The 18267-nt window shown below is 41.3% G+C and overlaps 1 protein-coding gene across 1 annotated transcript in view; it reads right to left on the bottom strand.

Annotated features, from left to right (window-relative positions):
* The window catches only part of ARHGEF28 (Rho guanine nucleotide exchange factor 28), a 325739-nt gene extending 308268 nt beyond the window's left edge, over positions 1–17471 (bottom strand). Inside the window, exons 1-2 of the mRNA XM_024122262.3 lie at positions 17402–17471; positions 1650–1755 (exon numbers count right to left, since the gene is read on the bottom strand). Of these exons, the coding sequence (XP_023978030.1) occupies positions 1650–1662 (13 nt within the window). The 5' untranslated portion in view covers positions 1663–1755; positions 17402–17471. The remainder of the gene's footprint in view (positions 1–1649; positions 1756–17401) is intronic.
* Positions 17472–18267: the final 796 nt, after the last annotated feature.

Below are 18267 nucleotides of genomic sequence, written 5' to 3'. Positions count from 1 at the left end.
GGCTGCTTCCCACTAGCTATCTATTTTACATTTGGTAGTGTATATATGTCCATGCCACTCTCTCACTTCGTCACAGCTTACCCTTCCCCCTCCCCATATCCTCAAGTCATTGCTCTAGTAGGTCTGTGTTTTATTCCCATCCTACCCCTAATCTCTTCATGACCTTTTTTTTTTTTTTAGATTCCATATATATGTGTTAGCAGATTGTTTTACCAATAAATGCTATTCTTTTTCTACACAAATTTGTTATTCCTAAATAAAAGAGTACAAATGTGAAAAACTAACTTCCTTATCATAGTTAAAAGCTTATACTAATGTGTCATAAGGACTGTCTGTGATTGCATAAGTGATAATCACGACAGGCATGCCTTCTTCAAATCCACTCACAGTCTTCTAAGTTACATGGGATACACTATAAACTTACATGCTTTTAATGTCTAGTGACGTTAAGACTCACTATACCGTGTAATCCCACATCACAAGAAAGGGAAGACTTCTGGTGGAAGAAACCACTGTCTTTTTACTTAAAAGAAGTTACTTACTGTATACTTATACTTAAAATGCAATTATTCTTATGCACTTACATATACTACCAAATGTAAAATAGATAGCTAGTGGGAAGCAACCACATAACACAGGGAGATCAGCTCAGTGCTCTGTGACCACATAGAAGGGTGGGATAGGGAGGGTGGGAGGGAGATGCAAGAGGGAGGAGATACGGGAACATATGTATATGTATAACTGATTCACTTTGTTATAAAGCAGAAACTAACACACCATTGTAAAGCAATTATACTCCAATAAAAATGTTAAAAAAATGCAATAATTCTGTATCCAAGAAAGAAAAATAAAGGATTTAAACCATAAACTTATCCTACCAAAGAAAGCAGCAGTGAATCACAAAATCACACAAAAAAGAAGGCAGACTATAAAATAAAACGCTGTGTCTGGTATCTCACTGATAAAAATACAATTTATAAAAGTGTTTTTATTATGTGACAGAATGCATGTAAGTTTAGTTATGATTTTATTGATACATACACATTTTTACTAATCAGAAATATACTGACTCAAATATCCAAAGGTAAACACATGAATGTTCAACAGCTGCACAAGTTACTGACTTAAAAATTTTTCTTTGCACACATCCATGTAATTTCTTAATGTAGAAAAAGGAGATTTCTGCACCTACTTCCCCCGGAAGATGCTACAGGCCAAGGAAGGGTGTTTCATTGGCTCTTCCTCCCTGCCAGAGGCCCCAGCACTGAGCATCTCAGAGCACTAAGCCCATACCTCCCCTAGAGCCACTGCACACGCTGCCCTGTAAGGGCAGCCTGCATGACACACCTCATCAGGGGCTGCAGCAAACTTTCCACATCTCTCGTATTGCTTTGTATAGCACCTTGCTTATAACAGAGCCCAATATTTTATTTCCCTAACTTGTTTTATTTCAAGGTACCTCAAGGTCATTGTAAAAAATTGTGTTCAACTGCATATGTACACAGAAAATAAAAAATCCCTCTAATCTCTCCATAGATGACTGAACAATATTTCATGCACGTCTGGCCTTAGGCCAGGTCTGTCAACAGACACGTCTTAACACCTACTTAGCTAAATTTTACACGCTGGAGACAAGCAGATCTGCTCACCAGACAGAGTCATCCTGGCTGGACATCAGTCTTCAAAAAACCTACTCATTCCCTCTTCCTTGTAATCAGCCTCAAATTCAATACAAACAAAAGTGCAGCAGCTACTCTAAAGGAGGAAAAAAAGGAAAAGAAACTATGAAAGTATCAGTAGGGAAATCAACCACATATTTGGAATTCTATGGGAATAAGTTAACAGAAGAAAACAGGCACCTGGCAGGAAAAAATTTTAAGGAAATTATTGAGACGTGATACATTTCCTGTCAAAACAACACATGAGGTGGTGATTCATTTGATTAGTATCTTTTAAGAGCTATGCGACTTTAAATGCTCCATAAACTTAGTGATATTCAATTGTGGCAACAAAGGATTTTATTTTTTAAGTACTAAGCTGTTCAAATGATCCTGTGCCCAAGAATAAAAACAAGCATGTACTCAATGTATTCACAACAGTATTCTTTAATGTCACTAAGGCAAGATAAGGAACTACTGTTTGCCTTCCCTAGTTTAGTTTTGGCCAAACTGGTGGCCGTGGACGTAATTCAAGTTGTGGAGTCTTTAGTCCTGGACTGGAGAGCTGTCCGCCAACAACAGAAACATTAGAATCAGTTCGCGCTTAAGCAGACACCAAAGCCTTGATCAAACATTCAGAATTCTGTAAAATTGCTTCCATTCTCAAGTGTCTGTAGTTAGAAAAAAAAAAACATATATATATGGCTGGGTTTTTCCATACAAATTTAAAATGTAAACTCATTACAAAACTATTGCCAAAATAAATTGAAATACAAAATAGACATTACTGTTTGATAATATCCAAGTTTCTCCCCTGCTCCCCACCAAATAGTGATAAGCCCAAATTTGAAAGTTTTTTTTTTAAATTAGCAACAATTATGTAGGTTCAATAAGAGTTTCAAGGCAAGTGCAGGAGTTTCTAGCTGAGTTATGACACCTGAAAGATACTCCAATTATATTTATGAACTAAGTATACAGATTTTCATTAAAATATCTATTTCTTAAATTCACTTCTGTTTTTATAACATCACTGAAGCTGATACATATTTACAATATAGATTATGCTTAGGAAACTACAGCAAACAACAACAACAACAGTAACACAAAGACTAGACAATACTTTGATTCCCATTATACCAGGTACGGCTGCCAGGCTGCTGAGAGCACCCTGCCCTCACCACCTCCACATCACAACATACACATGTGCTTTCATGGCTGCTGATTTGGCAGCACTGAGATTTACTGAAAAGCTACTTCTAAGCCTCTTCTCTCTAAGCCTTCAGCACCCATACAGGCCTGCCTCTTAGTAATTACTAGCCAAACTCAACTCAATGATGGCTCAAAACTCTAACAGAACTCTCAAACTCTGAGGTAGAAAAGCTTTGGAAAGAACTCCTGGACAAAGGTTTAGAGCCCCTACACCCAGCAAGTAGAATCCCAAACACCAGTACAATAAGATATCTTTATCTTGAGGTGTCATGCCTTAAAATGCCACCTTTTTACGAGCACAAGTTTATGTTCTTTAATATTACTAGTCAGGAGCTACATTAAATACTAGAGGTTTTAGAAATCTGCTATACCTTTTGAAAAAAAAAGGAGGATTTCACTTGTTCGATTTTACAAGTTTAAAACAAAGTGGAGCGAGGTGGGGAAGGAGGGGGGAGAAAGAGAAAGAACCATTATAAGTGTTATTTTACCTAAAAATTGGCATTTATCAAAAACGCCATGAATTTCAGTGCATATTCTCCACCCAGCCTCAATGGAGTTAGGGACACAAAGTCCATCTGCTAAAATGAAATTAATACCTATTTTCAGTCATCTTTGAATTCAATTAAAAATAATTACTAGATTATTACGGGCTGAGTCCACCTCACTGCTCGTGAAGTATTCAGACAACAATAACATGAGCTGCCATCACAGGGAAATCTCAGGGTATAAGCAACCGTTTCTCCCTGTAAAGATGCAACCCTGAAGCAGCTTCTTCAAACCCAACTTCCTCAACAGTTCAGATGTTGCCAGTCATATGTCTGAAAGTGCTCTGAAAACCAAACATTGGCTAGTAATCCAAGGGAGGCTTAAGACACCATCCTTACCTCCAGAGAAACACAGAGCTCGAGAGTTAGGATGTACCATGGAGAAGGGGTTGGCCCAACCCCTCAGGTTTCAAATGAGGTCACTAGGGGGACTTCCCTGGCGGTCCAGTAGTTAATAAGACTCCATGCTTCCACTGCAGGGGGCACAGGTTCAATCCCTGGTCGGGGAACTAACATCCCGCATGCCACACGGCATGGCCAAAAAAAAAAAAGAAGCAACCTAAAAATTAAAGGACATGAGACTTTTGCCTCATAATTCCTGTCCCATGGAACCTTTTTTTTCTTTTTTGTTATTACTTTATTTTTTTAATTGAAGTATAGTTGATTTATAGTGCTGTGCCAATCTCTGCCGTACTGCAAAGTGACTCAGTTATACACATATGAACAGTCTCTTTTTTATATTCTTTTCCATTATGGCTTATCACAGGATACTGAATATAGTTCCCTGTGCTGTACATTAGGACCCTGTTGTTTATCCAGTCTGTATGTAATACTTTGCATCTACCAACCCCAAACTCCCAGTCCATTACTCTCCCTCCCCCCTTCCCCTTGGCAACCACAGTCTGTTCTCTATGTCCATGAGTCTGTTTCTGTGAAGACAGGTTCATTTGTGCCATATTTTAGATTTCACATATAAGTGATATCATATGGTATTTGTCTTTCTCTTTCTGACTTACTTCACTTGGTATGATAATCTCCAGTTGCATCCATGTTGCTATAAATGGCATTATTCGTTCTTTTTTATGGCTGAGTAGTATTCCATTATATATAGGTACCACATCTTCTTTATCCATTCATCTGTCAATCGACAGTGAGGTTGTTTCCATGTTTTGGCTATTGTGAACAGTGCTGCTGTGAACATAGGGGTGCATGCATCTTTTTGAATTATAGTTTTGTCTGGGTATATGCCCAGGAGTGGGATCACTGGGTCATACAGTAATTCTCTTTTTAGTTTTCTGAGGAACCTCCATACTGTTTTCCATAGTGGCTGCACCAACTTACATTCCCACCAACAGTGTAGCAGGGTTCCGTGGAACCTTTCTAAGTAAAGAACAAGGAACAATTCGAATTCCCATGGCTGACTTTAAAGATTTTAAAGATTCTTGACACTATGTTTTATATTCAATAAGCAAGCTCTCAACATTTCTGGTTATTAAATAGGAGAAGAAAAAATACATAAGCATTTTATATGACAACTTAGTGTAACATGAAACACAACAATTTAAGAGAAATGCTTCTATTTTATGCCGCCTAAGAATCCATCCATTTAAAACTTAATAAAACATTAAAAATAGGTTTTGTGTATTGCCCCTGACCACCAAGAATGGTGAGTGGCCAGCAGGAGACTAGCTAAGTCTCTAAGGGCTGTGATAACCAGTATAAAAGCAACTTCCAGAAATTCATCCCTGAGAACTTCTGAGGGAAGTTGCAAAGCTAGCAATTTCATAAAAGGCAACGCTGAAGAGTTAGATGAGCTGTTTCTTATACATAAATATATGTAGTGATACATAGTGGGTTTTCTGTCACTCCATCCCATCCAAATTCCACCTCCAAACGTTATTATCAATCAATGAAATCACTACTTAAAGAAATCATCATGATTCATAGAACTAATAGAAGACCTCCCATCTGGAAAGAATATGGATTCTGTGGAGATGTGGAGAGATAATTATGTTCAAGGAGCTCCCGATTCCTAGGTTTGTGCTCTTTTCTACTCAAATGATAAAAAGAATTGCTTTGTTTTTATCCTCCTCCCTGCCTCTTTTCCAGAACAAATAATGAGGATATCATGCTTTAAGAACTGTGTCAGACATACTAAAGCCCCAAATAACATGAGGCTGCCAAAAAACTAAGGCTAATCAGATTTTTATTTCAACTTATTTTTTAAGCCAGAACATTAAGGAAGGGATATATAGGTCTGCTTAGGACTGGTGATGTAGTGTAGATGAACGATAAGGAGAACTCCTCTATAGCTATTGAGATTTTGTCTCCTCTTGGAGAGAGATAACCTTGCAATTGAAAAGGACAGAAAGAACATCTGTAAGTGGAAAAGTCGATCATAAGAGGGCACCTAGAGGCTCTGAATAAGTTGCAGGCTGCTGGACAGGCCAAGATTGGAAAGAATCTAATGAGATTTTCCAACCATAATCAGTCAGGAACTGTGGACAATGACAGGATTCAAATATAGGAGACAGGAACATATCATGCCAATTTTCAAAAAAGCCAATTCTAAACTATAGACAGAAGGAGCTTCACATTGATCGTAAGCAAGATTCTAGAACAGATTAAAGGGCTGATGTCTGAGTACCTCAGAGGAAGCAGTGACTACTTGAAGCCAGTGTGGGCTCCCCAAGAATAAGTCACGTCACAGTAACCCCATTCCATTATGTGGTTACCAAACTGGTAACTCTATATCGTAGAGGTACAGTAGATTTGGTTGACAAAGCATATATCCTTATGACAGGACGGAGGATTAAGAATCCGATGCTAGTGCAAATAGGAGTAATTCGCTGAACAACTCTACCTGAAATTGATAAACATCAATCTGAAGTGAAGTTTGTATAGACACATCAAATCGTTTTGCCCTAGACCTCAGCCTAGGCAATAATTTTATTATTTCCTTAAGACATTAAAGAAATGCATATCAAATCTGTGGACAACTTGGAACAAAAGAGGGTAGTGAATGATAAATGTATAGATAAACAATCGAAAAGACTTTGAAAGGCTAGAACAGATGGTCATATACAGGAAAATTTAGATAAATATTAAGTTTTATTTATAGGACTAAGAAGCCAATTGCACACATCCATGAATGAGGAGATGGGGCTCAGCAGCAACAAGTGTAAAAACAAATTGGTTATTTTGAGATGACTGAACATCAAGAGTCAACGGCCTTGTTTAGAAGGACCATAGTTGGAAAGCCATTGTTTGAGAAATTATTCTGTCCTAGGTTCTGTGCTAAGCATTTTACATAGACTATCTTATTGTGTCCTTTTAACCCTATAAGAGAAATAGGTAAAAACTGAGACTAAAAGTTTAGATGACTTGCCCAACACAAGGTAGAAAGTAGCAGAGCTGAGAGTCCCCACAACTTTCTAATCTGTAACTGGTAATCTTAACTATGAGGTTTCAGTGCCTCCCTGGGGGGCGAGGCGGGTCTCAGCAAGGGTGGGAATGGTTCTACTATACTCTGCACCATCAGTCAGCATCTGGAAGTACTACACTTTAAGAAGAATATAGCAAATTGGTATATGTTCAGTATTCAGGGTAGTGAGAGGATTCAAAATCATGTCACTTAACAAGAGCTGAAAGAGATTTACCAACTTAAATAAGGCTTAAAGGTAGGGTATGTAATTAATTTTCAAAAATGTAGGGGGCTGTCATGTAAAATAAATTGTTCATAATGGCCCCCAAGCAGCAGAACTATAAAATTTAATACAGGGGAGATGGTTTTTTAATAGCCTAAAGGTTTCCAAAGACAGACCACCTACAAACCAATGAAAATAGCCCTGGAAAAGCTCTAAACTACAACAAAGCAGCAGCAGAAACCCTGTGGAGCTCAAAAACTGAGGATGACAGCAGAGAGAAGCATAGGAAGCATTTAACTTGCATCCCTCTAACCCTCAGTCCAGAGCAGCTTGGTGCCAAGAAGGATCCCCATGGAGGGATTTCACTCCACAAGGAAAAGGACAGTAGTAGAACCCTGGTAGGCCACCTCAACAATTCACAAAGGACAACAGCAAGAGGGGAAGAACAAAGGAACTACAAAACAATCAGAAAGCAATTAACAAAATGTCAATAGTATGTCCTTACCTATCAATAACTAAATTACTCTAAATGTAAATGGTTTAAATTAAAAGACAAAGAGTGGCTGAATGGACAAAAATACAAGACCCAAGTATATGCTTCCTACAAGACACTCACTTAAACTTTAAGGACACTCAGGCTAAAAGTGAAAGGATAGGAAAAGATACTCCATACAAATGGAAACTAAAAGAACAGGGGTAGCTATACTTATGAGACAAAATAAACTTTAAGTGAAAAGTTACAAGAAGAGACAAGGTCATTATATAATAATGAGGTCAATTCATCAAGAGGATATAACAATTGTAATTATATGCATGCCAATACTGGAGCACCTAAATATATTAAACAATTATTAACAAATCTGAAGGCAGAAATAGACAGCAATGCAAGAGTAGGGGACTTCAATAACCTACTTTCAACAATGGATAGATCATCCAGACAGAAAATCAATAAGGAAATAATGGACTTGAACTATACTTTAAGCCAAATGTACCTAACAAACATACAAAACATTCCATCCAACAGCAGCAGAAAACACATTCTTCTCAAGCACACACAGAACATCCTCCAGGACAGATCATATGCTGGGTCACAAAATTAGTCTTAACAAATTTAAGAAGAATGAAAGTCATATAAAATATCTTTTTTCAACCACAATGGTATGAAACTAGAAATCAATAACAGAAGGAACACCAGGAAAAAAAACAGACGTGTGGAATTTAAAACACACTCTGAAAAACCAACTGGTCAAAGGAGAAATCAAAAGAGTAATTCAAAAATCTTGAGACAAGAATAGAAACACAACATACCAAAACTTATGGGATGTAGCAAAGGTAGTTCTAAGAGGGAAGTTTTTAGTGATTAACATTTAAATTAATGAAAAAAGAAACACACACAAATCAATAAATGTATTAATAAATGCAGAAAAAGCATTTAACAAAAATTGAACATCCTTTAATAAGAACTTAACAAATTGGGTATAGAAGGAACACACCTCAACAAAATAAAGGCCATATATGACAAACCCACAGATAATACTATACTCAACAGTGAAAGGTTGAAAGCTTTCTCTCTAAGATCAGGAGCAAGACAAGGATGTCCCCTCTTACCACTCCTATTCAACAGAGTACTGGAAGTTCTAGCCACAGCAATTAGGCAAGAAGAGTTAAAAGGCATTCAAATAGGAAAAGAAGTAAAAATGTCTGTTTGCAGATGACATGATCTTGTATAGAAAATCCTCAGTACTGCACAAAAAAACTGTTAGACCTAATAAATGAATTCAGTAAAGCTGCAGGAAACAGAATCAACATACAAAAATCTGTTGCATTTCTGTACACTAATTAACTATCTGGAGAATAAAGAAAATAATACCATTTACAATAGCATCAAAACCAGTAAGATACTTAGGAATATGTCTAACCAAGGAAGTGAAAGATCTGTACACCAAAAACTGTAAGACACTGAAGAAACTGAAGACAAACAAATGGAAAAATATCCGTGTTCATGAATCAGAGGAGTTAATATTGTTTAAATGTCCATACTACCCAAAGCCATTTACAGATTCAAAGTAATCCCTATCAAAATTCCAATGACTTTTCAGAAAAATAGAAAAAAATTGTCCTAAAATCTGTATGGAACCACAGAAGTCCCTGAATAACCAAAGCAATATTAAGAACAAGATTGGAGGCATCACACTTCCTGATTTCAGACTATATTACAAAGCTACAATATAACAGTCAAAACAATATGGTACTGGCAGAAAAACAGACATAGAGACAAATGGAACAGAACTAAAAGCCCAGAATAAACCCATGCATATATGGTCAATATTTAACAAGGGTGCCAAAAATACTCAATGGCAAAAGGATAGTCTCTTCAATAAATGGTGTTGGGAAAACTGGATATCCATATGTGAAAGAATAAAATTGGACTACTATCTTACACCACTCACAAAAATTAACTTGGAATGGATTAAGGACTTGTAAGACCTGAAACCATAAGACTCCTAGAAGAAGATAAGGTAGGGGGAGCTCCTTAACATAATCTTAGCAATGATTTTTGGATATGACACCAAAAGAACAAGCAACAAATGCAAAAAAATCAACAAGTGGGACTACATCAAACTAAAGCTTCTGCACAGCAAAAGAAACCATCAACAAAATGAAAAGGCAACCTACAGAATGGGAGAAAATATCTATAAACCATATATCTAATAAGGGGTTAATATCCAAAATATATAAGGAACTCAACTCAATAGCAAAAAAAAAAAAAAAAAAAATCTCATTTTTAAAATGGGTAGAGGACTTACACAGACATTTTAACAAAGACAACATACAGACAGCCAACAAGCACATGATGCTCAACATCACCAATCAGGGAAATGCAAATCAAAACCACAATGAGATCACCTCACACCTGTTACAATGGCTATTATCAAAAAACAAGAGATAAATGCTGGTGCAAATGTAGAAAAAAGGGAACACTGGTGCACTGTTGGTTGGAATGTAAATTGGTGCAGCTACTATGGAAAACTGGATTGCAATTCCTCACAAAATTAAAAATAAACTACCGTATGATCCAGCAATCCCAATTCTGGGTACATAGCCTAAGGAGATGAAATCATTATCTCAAAAAGATTGCATTCCTGTGTTCATTGCAGCATTATACACAATAACCAAGACATGGAAATAACCTAAGTGTCCATAAAGATAAATGTATAAAGAAAATGTAATATGTGTAACACAGTGGAATATCACTCAGCCATTAGAAGAGGAAATCTTGCCTTTTGCGACAACATGGATGAAATGGAGGGCATAGTAATAAGTGAAATAAGCCACCATAGAAAGACAAATTCTAGGGACTTCCCTGGTGGTGCAGTGGTTAAGAATCCGCCTGCCAGTGCAGGGGGACATGGGTTCAATCCCTGGTCCAAGAAGATCCCACATGCCGCGGAGCAACTAAGCCCATGCGCCACAACTACTGACCCTGCGCTCTAGAGCCTGCAAGCCACAACTACTGAAGCCCATGCACCTAGAGCCCGTGCTCTGCAACGAGAAGCCACTGCAGTGAGAAGCCATGCACCACAACAAAGAGTAGCCCCCGCTGGCCGCAACTAGAGAAAGTCCGCACACAACAATGAAGACCCAGTGCAACCAAAAGTAAATAAATAAAATATAAATAAATTTATAAGGAAAAAAAGAGACAAATTCTATATGCTATACAACATCAGCAATATGTGGAATCTTATGGGAAAAAAAAGAGGCCAATTTCATAAAAACAGAATAGAATGGTGACTCACGGGGCTGGGGGAATGAGGAAACAGGGAGATGTAACTGAAAGTCTGTACCTCTTGAAAAGTTCTGAGTATCTAACATACAGCATGGGTGACTATAGTTAAAAATACTGTATTGTATACTAGAAAGTTGCTGAGATTAGATCTTAAGTGTTCTCATCACAAAAAAAGTTAACTATGTGAGGTGATAGATGTGTTAATTATCTTTGGTAATCATTCCACAATGTACAAGTATATAAAATCATATTGCACACTTTGACAAATAATTGTGTGTATCTAAAGTTGAGGGGGGAAAACAAAGATAGACTGGGGTATCTGTGGTTACTGGTCCTCCATTACTGAAAGTATTCAAGGACAGTATTCAAATGGTCAACCATGTGGAAGTATGCTATACAGGGGGATTGTTCACCTGCTAGAAACTAGAGAAAAACCTTTCAGGTTTGTTTCAGTCCTAAGATTCTAACTCTGAACAAGAATTTCATTCATTTCCCCAGACAGAACATACAATTTCCTAAGAGGGGCCTGTGTAGCCTCTCATTTATATCTGAGAAGGATAGCTATCTAACTTCTTGAGCAACATTCTCCTTTCCTCCCCTGCATCCCAATATTTTCCAATGCAATCCACACCTTATACACAGGAAAACAATCACCATTAGCCTCTATGGGGATGCTGTAAACTAGGACTCGTTGACATGACAGTTAGCAAAATTACTAACCAACCAACCAATATAGGTATATTCTGTGGAGCCCCCTACAGAGTAGCCTAAATCAGGGTCCCTGCCATCAATGGGCCTACAGTCAAGTTGGAAAGTTGAGAAGTTGGTCAAGGGTTTCAGAGAGATGGTGGTTTGAACTTGCTTTGAGGATTGCAACAGATTTTCGCTAGAAAGGAAAGGGAACAAAGGAACAAAGTCAAAGAAGGTAGGAAGTACACGGCACATTCCACAGGCAGTTACCAGTCCTGGCTAATGGGGTGGTGGGACACAAGAGGAGGCAGTAGGAGACAGGTGACTTGCCCATAGCTTAAAAGGGATACCAGGAGAATTACCCTTCCCTGGATTCTTTCAGATGCAGAAAGCCAAAAACACTAAAGGTTAGGCAAGTAGCTAGCAAACCCTTTTATAAATAGCTAGTATCACCTTTTTAAAAAATGATGCCAGGGGACTCCCCTGGTGGTCCAGTGGTTAAGACTTGGCCTTCCAAAGCAGGAGGTGCGGGTTCAATCCCTGGTCAGGGAGCTAAGATCCCACATGCCTCCCGGCCAAACAACCAAAACATAAAACAGAAGCAATATTGTAACAAATTCAATAAAGACTTTAAAAATGGTCCACATCAAAAAAAAAGATGTCGGGCCCAAGCTGAGTGATTATGAACCCAGGTGATCCCAACGAGCAGCCAGGCTCAGAATCCTGGGTTCGGGGCTCAAATAACCCATAATCTCTTTAATCACGGGGCACCCCCTACTTTTTGAAACTAACACCTGGCCACACAGCAAACCAGGAGGCTGGTGGAGCAAGAAAATGAGGAAAACTGTCGAAAAAGGATCATGCACAGACAATAATGGTCATTAGGGAGAGGAGACAAATTTGCTCCAGAGACTGCACCTGAACCATCCAGCCCAACAAAAACTTCTTAATCTTCACAAATGGTCAGAAGTCCTTAATGAGACTGCCTTTGCTCCAAGCCCTTCTAGTTTACAGCATCCCTGCAAAGGCCACTGGTGATGTTCTCCTGTGTATCAGGTGTAGAAATACTTTAATCATGAAATTCAGAAATAATCAGTCCACTTGTCTTTCATCTTCCCAGATCTACCCCACCCCTCTTCCAGAAGAAGGGGTTCCACAGAAGAAAGGGAGCAGGATGGCCTATGACCCACATGCATGGGATCCAGACTTTCATGTCTGAAATCTCTCTGGACTAAGTCCAGAAAGATAACTCAGTCATTTCAACCTGATGACTGACTGGTGATCAAGGTGAGGTAAGTTAATAGTATTATTTCATAATCCCTTCAAACGTTTACTGACCGCCCGCTGCAGGCACAGTACTGACCCTGTGGATAGTACATTCCTGGCCATGCTGCCCAAGACAGCCATGGCTGAACTGACAAATGCCCTCCTCACCTTCAAATTTCAGGACAGCATAGAATGTTAGAACCAAAGGGTCCTTAGAGACCATCAAGTCTACCCCTTTCCGTTTGACCAGATGAGGAAGCTGAGACCCACAGAGGGGTCATACTTGCCCAAGGTTACACAGATGAGAGGCCACAGTCAACAGTCTCCATCCCTGCCTTGAACTCCCAGCCTAGGGCGCTTCCCCTTGAGATCACACGGACATCTCACTGCCTTCTGAAACCTGGAAAACCTGCTCAAGCTCCTTTTTTTAAAAAATGTCTATTTTCTATTTGTTATAAATATAACCATCATTTTCTGGCACTTAATCTCTGCCAGGCATTACCAAAAGGGCTCTCTGCAAATTAACTCACTGAATCCTCCCAACAACCCTAGAGGGCAGGTTACAATGATTATCCCCATTTACAGATGGGAAACCTGAGGTAGGGAGAGGTGGTACAGCCAGGACAGAGCCAGGACCATCTAATGAGACAGGCTGGCTCCAGAGTCTCCACTCTTAACCACTTGGTTAGAGTTTACGAAAGATAATTGCTTTAACTTATAAAATGATGGAAGAAGAGGTGCAAGCCTTAAAAAGGGCATGATCACTAGTGTATGATAATGAATTTAAAAGCTAAACCATACATTTCATTAATATATGCAATATACGGGCTTCCCTGGTGGCGCAGTGGTTGAGAGCCCACCTGCCGATGCAGGGGACACGGGTTCGTGCCCCAGTCCAGGAAGATGCCACATGCCGCGGAGCGGCTGGGCCCGTGAGCCATGGCCGCTGAGCCTGCGCGTCCAGAGCCTGTGCTCCGCAGCGGGAGAGGCCACAGCAGTGAGAGGCCCGTGTACCCCAAAAAAAAAAAAAAAAAAAAAAAAAATATATATATATATATATGCAATATATTTCATGATTATTTATTAAGGGAATGTCTGTATATTTGAGGGAAATACAGAAAGCATGTTAACATCTTAAGCATTTTTTAAAGGCAAAATGATCATGTGCACACCAGTCAAACAAAGCCTGCCACTTGAAATAGGCAGAATGTTATCTGAGTGCTGAGTACACACGCTATTATGTAAAGCGAAGGTGTCGTTGCCCATCTCCACCTATGCTGGCCTTCACTCGTGGCTATGAGGCATTTCTTTTACATCAATTTTCTATAGAAACCAAACCTCAAATTAATAAACTGAGGATTAAATAAGAAAACACACCTCTGAAAATTAAAATACATTTTTTATAAAAGTGTTCAAAACCAAGATCACTGGAACAAATGCCCAATATTCAATTATGTTTTCACTTTCCTTCATACTAAAAATTATGTCAAATCTCATTACCTTGGTTATCCAGGAGAAGAAGTCCAGGAGCAATAATGGTAGAAATAAGCAAATTTCAATTGTGCCAAAGAGCAAATTTCAAGGGAAAAATTGCAGTCAAGTTAAGAAGATGTACTATCACAGAAAAAGTAACCTGCCATTTTATCAGCCAAATGTCTTAGTGTTGAGTGCGGAGAGGCCCACTCAAAATGCAACAGATCCTAAAAATTCTAAAATCAGAAAAGTACTGTCTTAGACATGAAATCCACAGTCCAGAGAATTAAAGCAGAGAGCAATGCCAGGCATATAGTAGGCCCTCAAATATTTGTTGAATAAATATAAGAAAATGTTCACAAAAAGAGAGGGGCATGATAGAGACTACCAAAATGGCAACATAGCAAAGCAACACTGCTTTGAGGTTTTGGGAACTTTTAAACACCTGGAAAATAACAAAAGAACTAACGATTATAGACTGGACAAAAATGGCAGAGTACCATCCAATCAGGGCAAAATGCTCTGTGGTCTAGTACCTGACCTGCACTTAGTAAGAAAAATATCTCTAAGCCCAGCTTTGCCTATGGGAGGGATCTGGACTCAAGCCCTACAGCGTGGCATAATATTTACAGTACAACTCTAACATGGCAAAATTCCCTGAATTTGGTGCACTTCAAGTATAACACTGTTTTTAATTTAGAACTCTCAGTGGGAGTTGCCCAGCTTGACCCATCTCTTCGTAACAAATTTAAGGTCACAGGAAAATTATCCTATAGCTTCTCTGCTTCACTAAAGCAACATAAATATAAATGCAATTAGACAAAACCTACATAAACCAGATCCGTCATATCTGATCAGTAAATTAAAGCATAATAAAATTACAGTCAGCCTGGGAGTTTGAGAGTAATTTGGACTCTCTGCAGTACCATTCTAACCATGTGCCAATTGTAAAGGGTTTTCCGACATTTACTGGGTTGGCCAAAAAGTCTGTTCAGGTTTTTCCGTAAGACGTTATGAACTTTTTGGCCAACCCAATATGTCATAAACCTTTTTTCTGGGGAGTCACACTTGGTCATAAACTCTGGCAGAACTTGCAGGTAGAGCTTAAGTACCAATATAATGGTTACCAATTTTGTACAGAAGTAACATTATATTCCTTTATTTGTTTTAATACCTATTTAAAACACAAATCCTTTTCTCATTTACCAAAGGAGGTCATGTGTCACAGCTCACCTGAAATTCCTGTGCAACTTAAGTCTTAGCCACAACAGTAGTTTCTTATAAGAGCACAATGAGAAAATATTCCAAACTCTTCTGCAGTACTCACATGATTAAACAAAAAAAAAGGTGTGAAACACAAGTGAGGCCCCTGACGAAATTTCATAGAGCCTTAGTTACCAACTACTATTTCCTCTTTACCTTTAAGTGTTTCTAAACTGCTCAGAGGACAGGAGAGGAGCTTCAAAGGAAAGTCTAACGACACACCTGTTACATAACCTGTTCTTGGTTGGCCAGGCTATGTGGTTTTGATAAGGAAGAAAACACAATCAAAAGCAGGACAAACACTGATTCTCTGCTCTCCATTCTCCCATTAGCCAGGGCATTCACCTGAGTCAAACGCCCAATAGCTAGCTCTGTGCCTCAGTTTCTCTAACCACTAAATATGAGGTCTGATGCTATCCAAATTCCTACTTGATCAAAGTTAATGAGCACAATAATCACACAGAAAGTCCACATCAGAACATTACACTGAAATACTATGTTGTATAAGAAAACTCCAAAGGTTTTTGCAGTAGTCATTTCTTTTGCTCCAAATACTACAAAGGAATCAGATTGGCTATTAATCAAGATAAGGCAAATACCTATGTGCTTTAAGTATGTGTATATAAAAACCCAAGACAGATATACTAAAAAGCTTCCCAGGTAATCTGCTTGGATTATCATGTGCAAAGAGCAACCCACAGAACCCAAGAGAACAGGTCTTTGATTTTTTGTTGTGAAGAAAGGACTTCAATTCCCCTGACATCTTCAGGGCCTAGAACACAAGATGGCAAAGATTTAGAAAACCAGGGACCCCATGGGACCCCAAATGATCAGTTCCTTCTAAACATCTTAACGTTTTCGTATTTCTTACCCAATTGGCGCGGGTCTGGTGGTAAACCTCTTTAACTCTGGGTCTGCGGGGACTTGTCTCGACTCAGGCAGAGGTCAAGAAGGGAGACGCTGCGCAAACACAGATGTTGCTGCCAGCTACAACCAATGGGGGGCGGGGGGGCGCTGTGAGCTCCTAGGGAGAAAGATGGATTCTCTCCTGGAAATCTAATTGGTGTCTGGGAAACGAGAGTTGGGTTTCCAAGGCTGCCTGAGCACCCAGCTTCCACAAAGCCCTGCATAGGCGAGGATGCCTCCTTGGCCAACAGGCCGTCATTATGCCCCTGTGGAAACTCCCAGCACGGGAAGGTTAGGGGACCACCAGACACACCCCAGGTTTCCAAGAGGAAAACAGATCCACGAAATAATCCTAAGGAAGTCCAACGGAATTCTGGCCGTCTCTCCTAACCAAGATAACTGTAGATGCCTTTTAAAGCACAACATGTGTTTCCACATGAAAGAAATGTTAGCGCTTGTGTCCTGAGCTTCCGCTTGGTCTGCTGCTCTCTGGGGACCCGGCCCCGCCGAGCACCCTTACCCCGGAGCCAGGCACTGATGGGGAAGGGAAACCCCAGCTTTCGAGGCTCTGCCTTCTCCACCGCAAGGCCATTTATTTCCCCGGCGCCCGAAAGACAGCGGCCGGGCTTCCACCCGCCCATCCCCGGTCCCCTGAGCGGGGCCGCCGGGGGCGAGAGGGGCCGCGCGGTCCGGGCGACCCAGTGTTCCGCAGCTGCAGCCGCCGCGCCGGCCGCGCCGCCTCTGCACTTGTTGCCGTCCCCGAGGACAGGGAGGCGGCGGCCATCCCCCGCGCCGCCGAGCCCGCGGCAGCACCCCCTTTCCACCCCCGCTGACCCTCGAGCCCTCCGGGACCCTGGAGAAAGTAGCTCCGCGAGGGCGAACTCAGGTGAGGCGGCCAAACTTTTCCACCCCGGGCAGCCAGGAGACGCGGGGATGGAGCCCCCAGAGAGCACTTACCCGGAGCTGCTGTCCCGCAGCCTCCGACGCCCGAGCGAGGCGCTGCCCCTGCGCCCTGCCCGAGGGCGCCCGGAACGCACCGCCGGAGCCGGGGAGGCTCTCCCGAAGCGGCCCACGCCCGGCGGCGGCGCGGCCCGGGCAGCGCGAGGGGGCGGAGCCGAGGCCGCGCTCCGGGGCCGCGCTGGCTGCGCCCGCGGCGGGGGCCGCCCCGCTCGCTCCGCGCCTGCCGGCTGCCGCTGGATCTCCGCCTGCCCGCCTCCCGGCCCCGGCATCACATGGCCGGGCCCGCCCGCCGCCGCGCCCGACACCGGCTCCAGGAGGAAACCTGAAGCTGCCCGACCGCGCGGGCTCCACCGGCCCCCTCCCAACGCCCGCGGCCGCTTGCCTCGGCCTCGCTCCCCCGGCCCCGAGCCCCGGGACAGGGGGGGGCTCTGAGCCCGGGGAGCGCGAAGTTGCGCCCAGAGCGAGGGGTCGGCTGCCGGCTCCTGAAAGGAGACGTGCCGGGCCCGAGGGAGCCCCAGGCTGTCCTCGGCCAAAAGCCACCACAGTTGTGACTTAACGTGGCCCATTTCTTACCTAAACATCTGTAGACGCCCTCTTGTTTCTCGAGGCTCAGTTTCCTCAAGCCGAGAGCTTCGCGAGCTGCGATTCTCTGCGCCTTCACGCCAGCAAGGGGCTCCATTAGAAGTCACCATAATATGAAAACCCTCTTTCTTACCATGAACAGCAATATGAGAGGGACCCCCTTACCATCAATGCACTTTTCTGGTTAGAACTGATCGCAACCCCAAGCAGAGAAGCCTCTCCATCAGCCAGGCCTTCCTAAAAGAGACTTCGGATAATGATAGCAGCTTTAAAGGCAAAAG

Source organism: Physeter macrocephalus, chromosome 8, assembly GCF_002837175.3.
Source record: "Physeter macrocephalus isolate SW-GA chromosome 8, ASM283717v5, whole genome shotgun sequence".
Lineage (NCBI taxonomy): Eukaryota > Metazoa > Chordata > Mammalia > Artiodactyla > Physeteridae > Physeter > Physeter macrocephalus.
The sequence above is the reverse complement of the archived record's forward strand: the minus strand, read 5'-3'. Positions and strand labels throughout refer to the sequence as shown.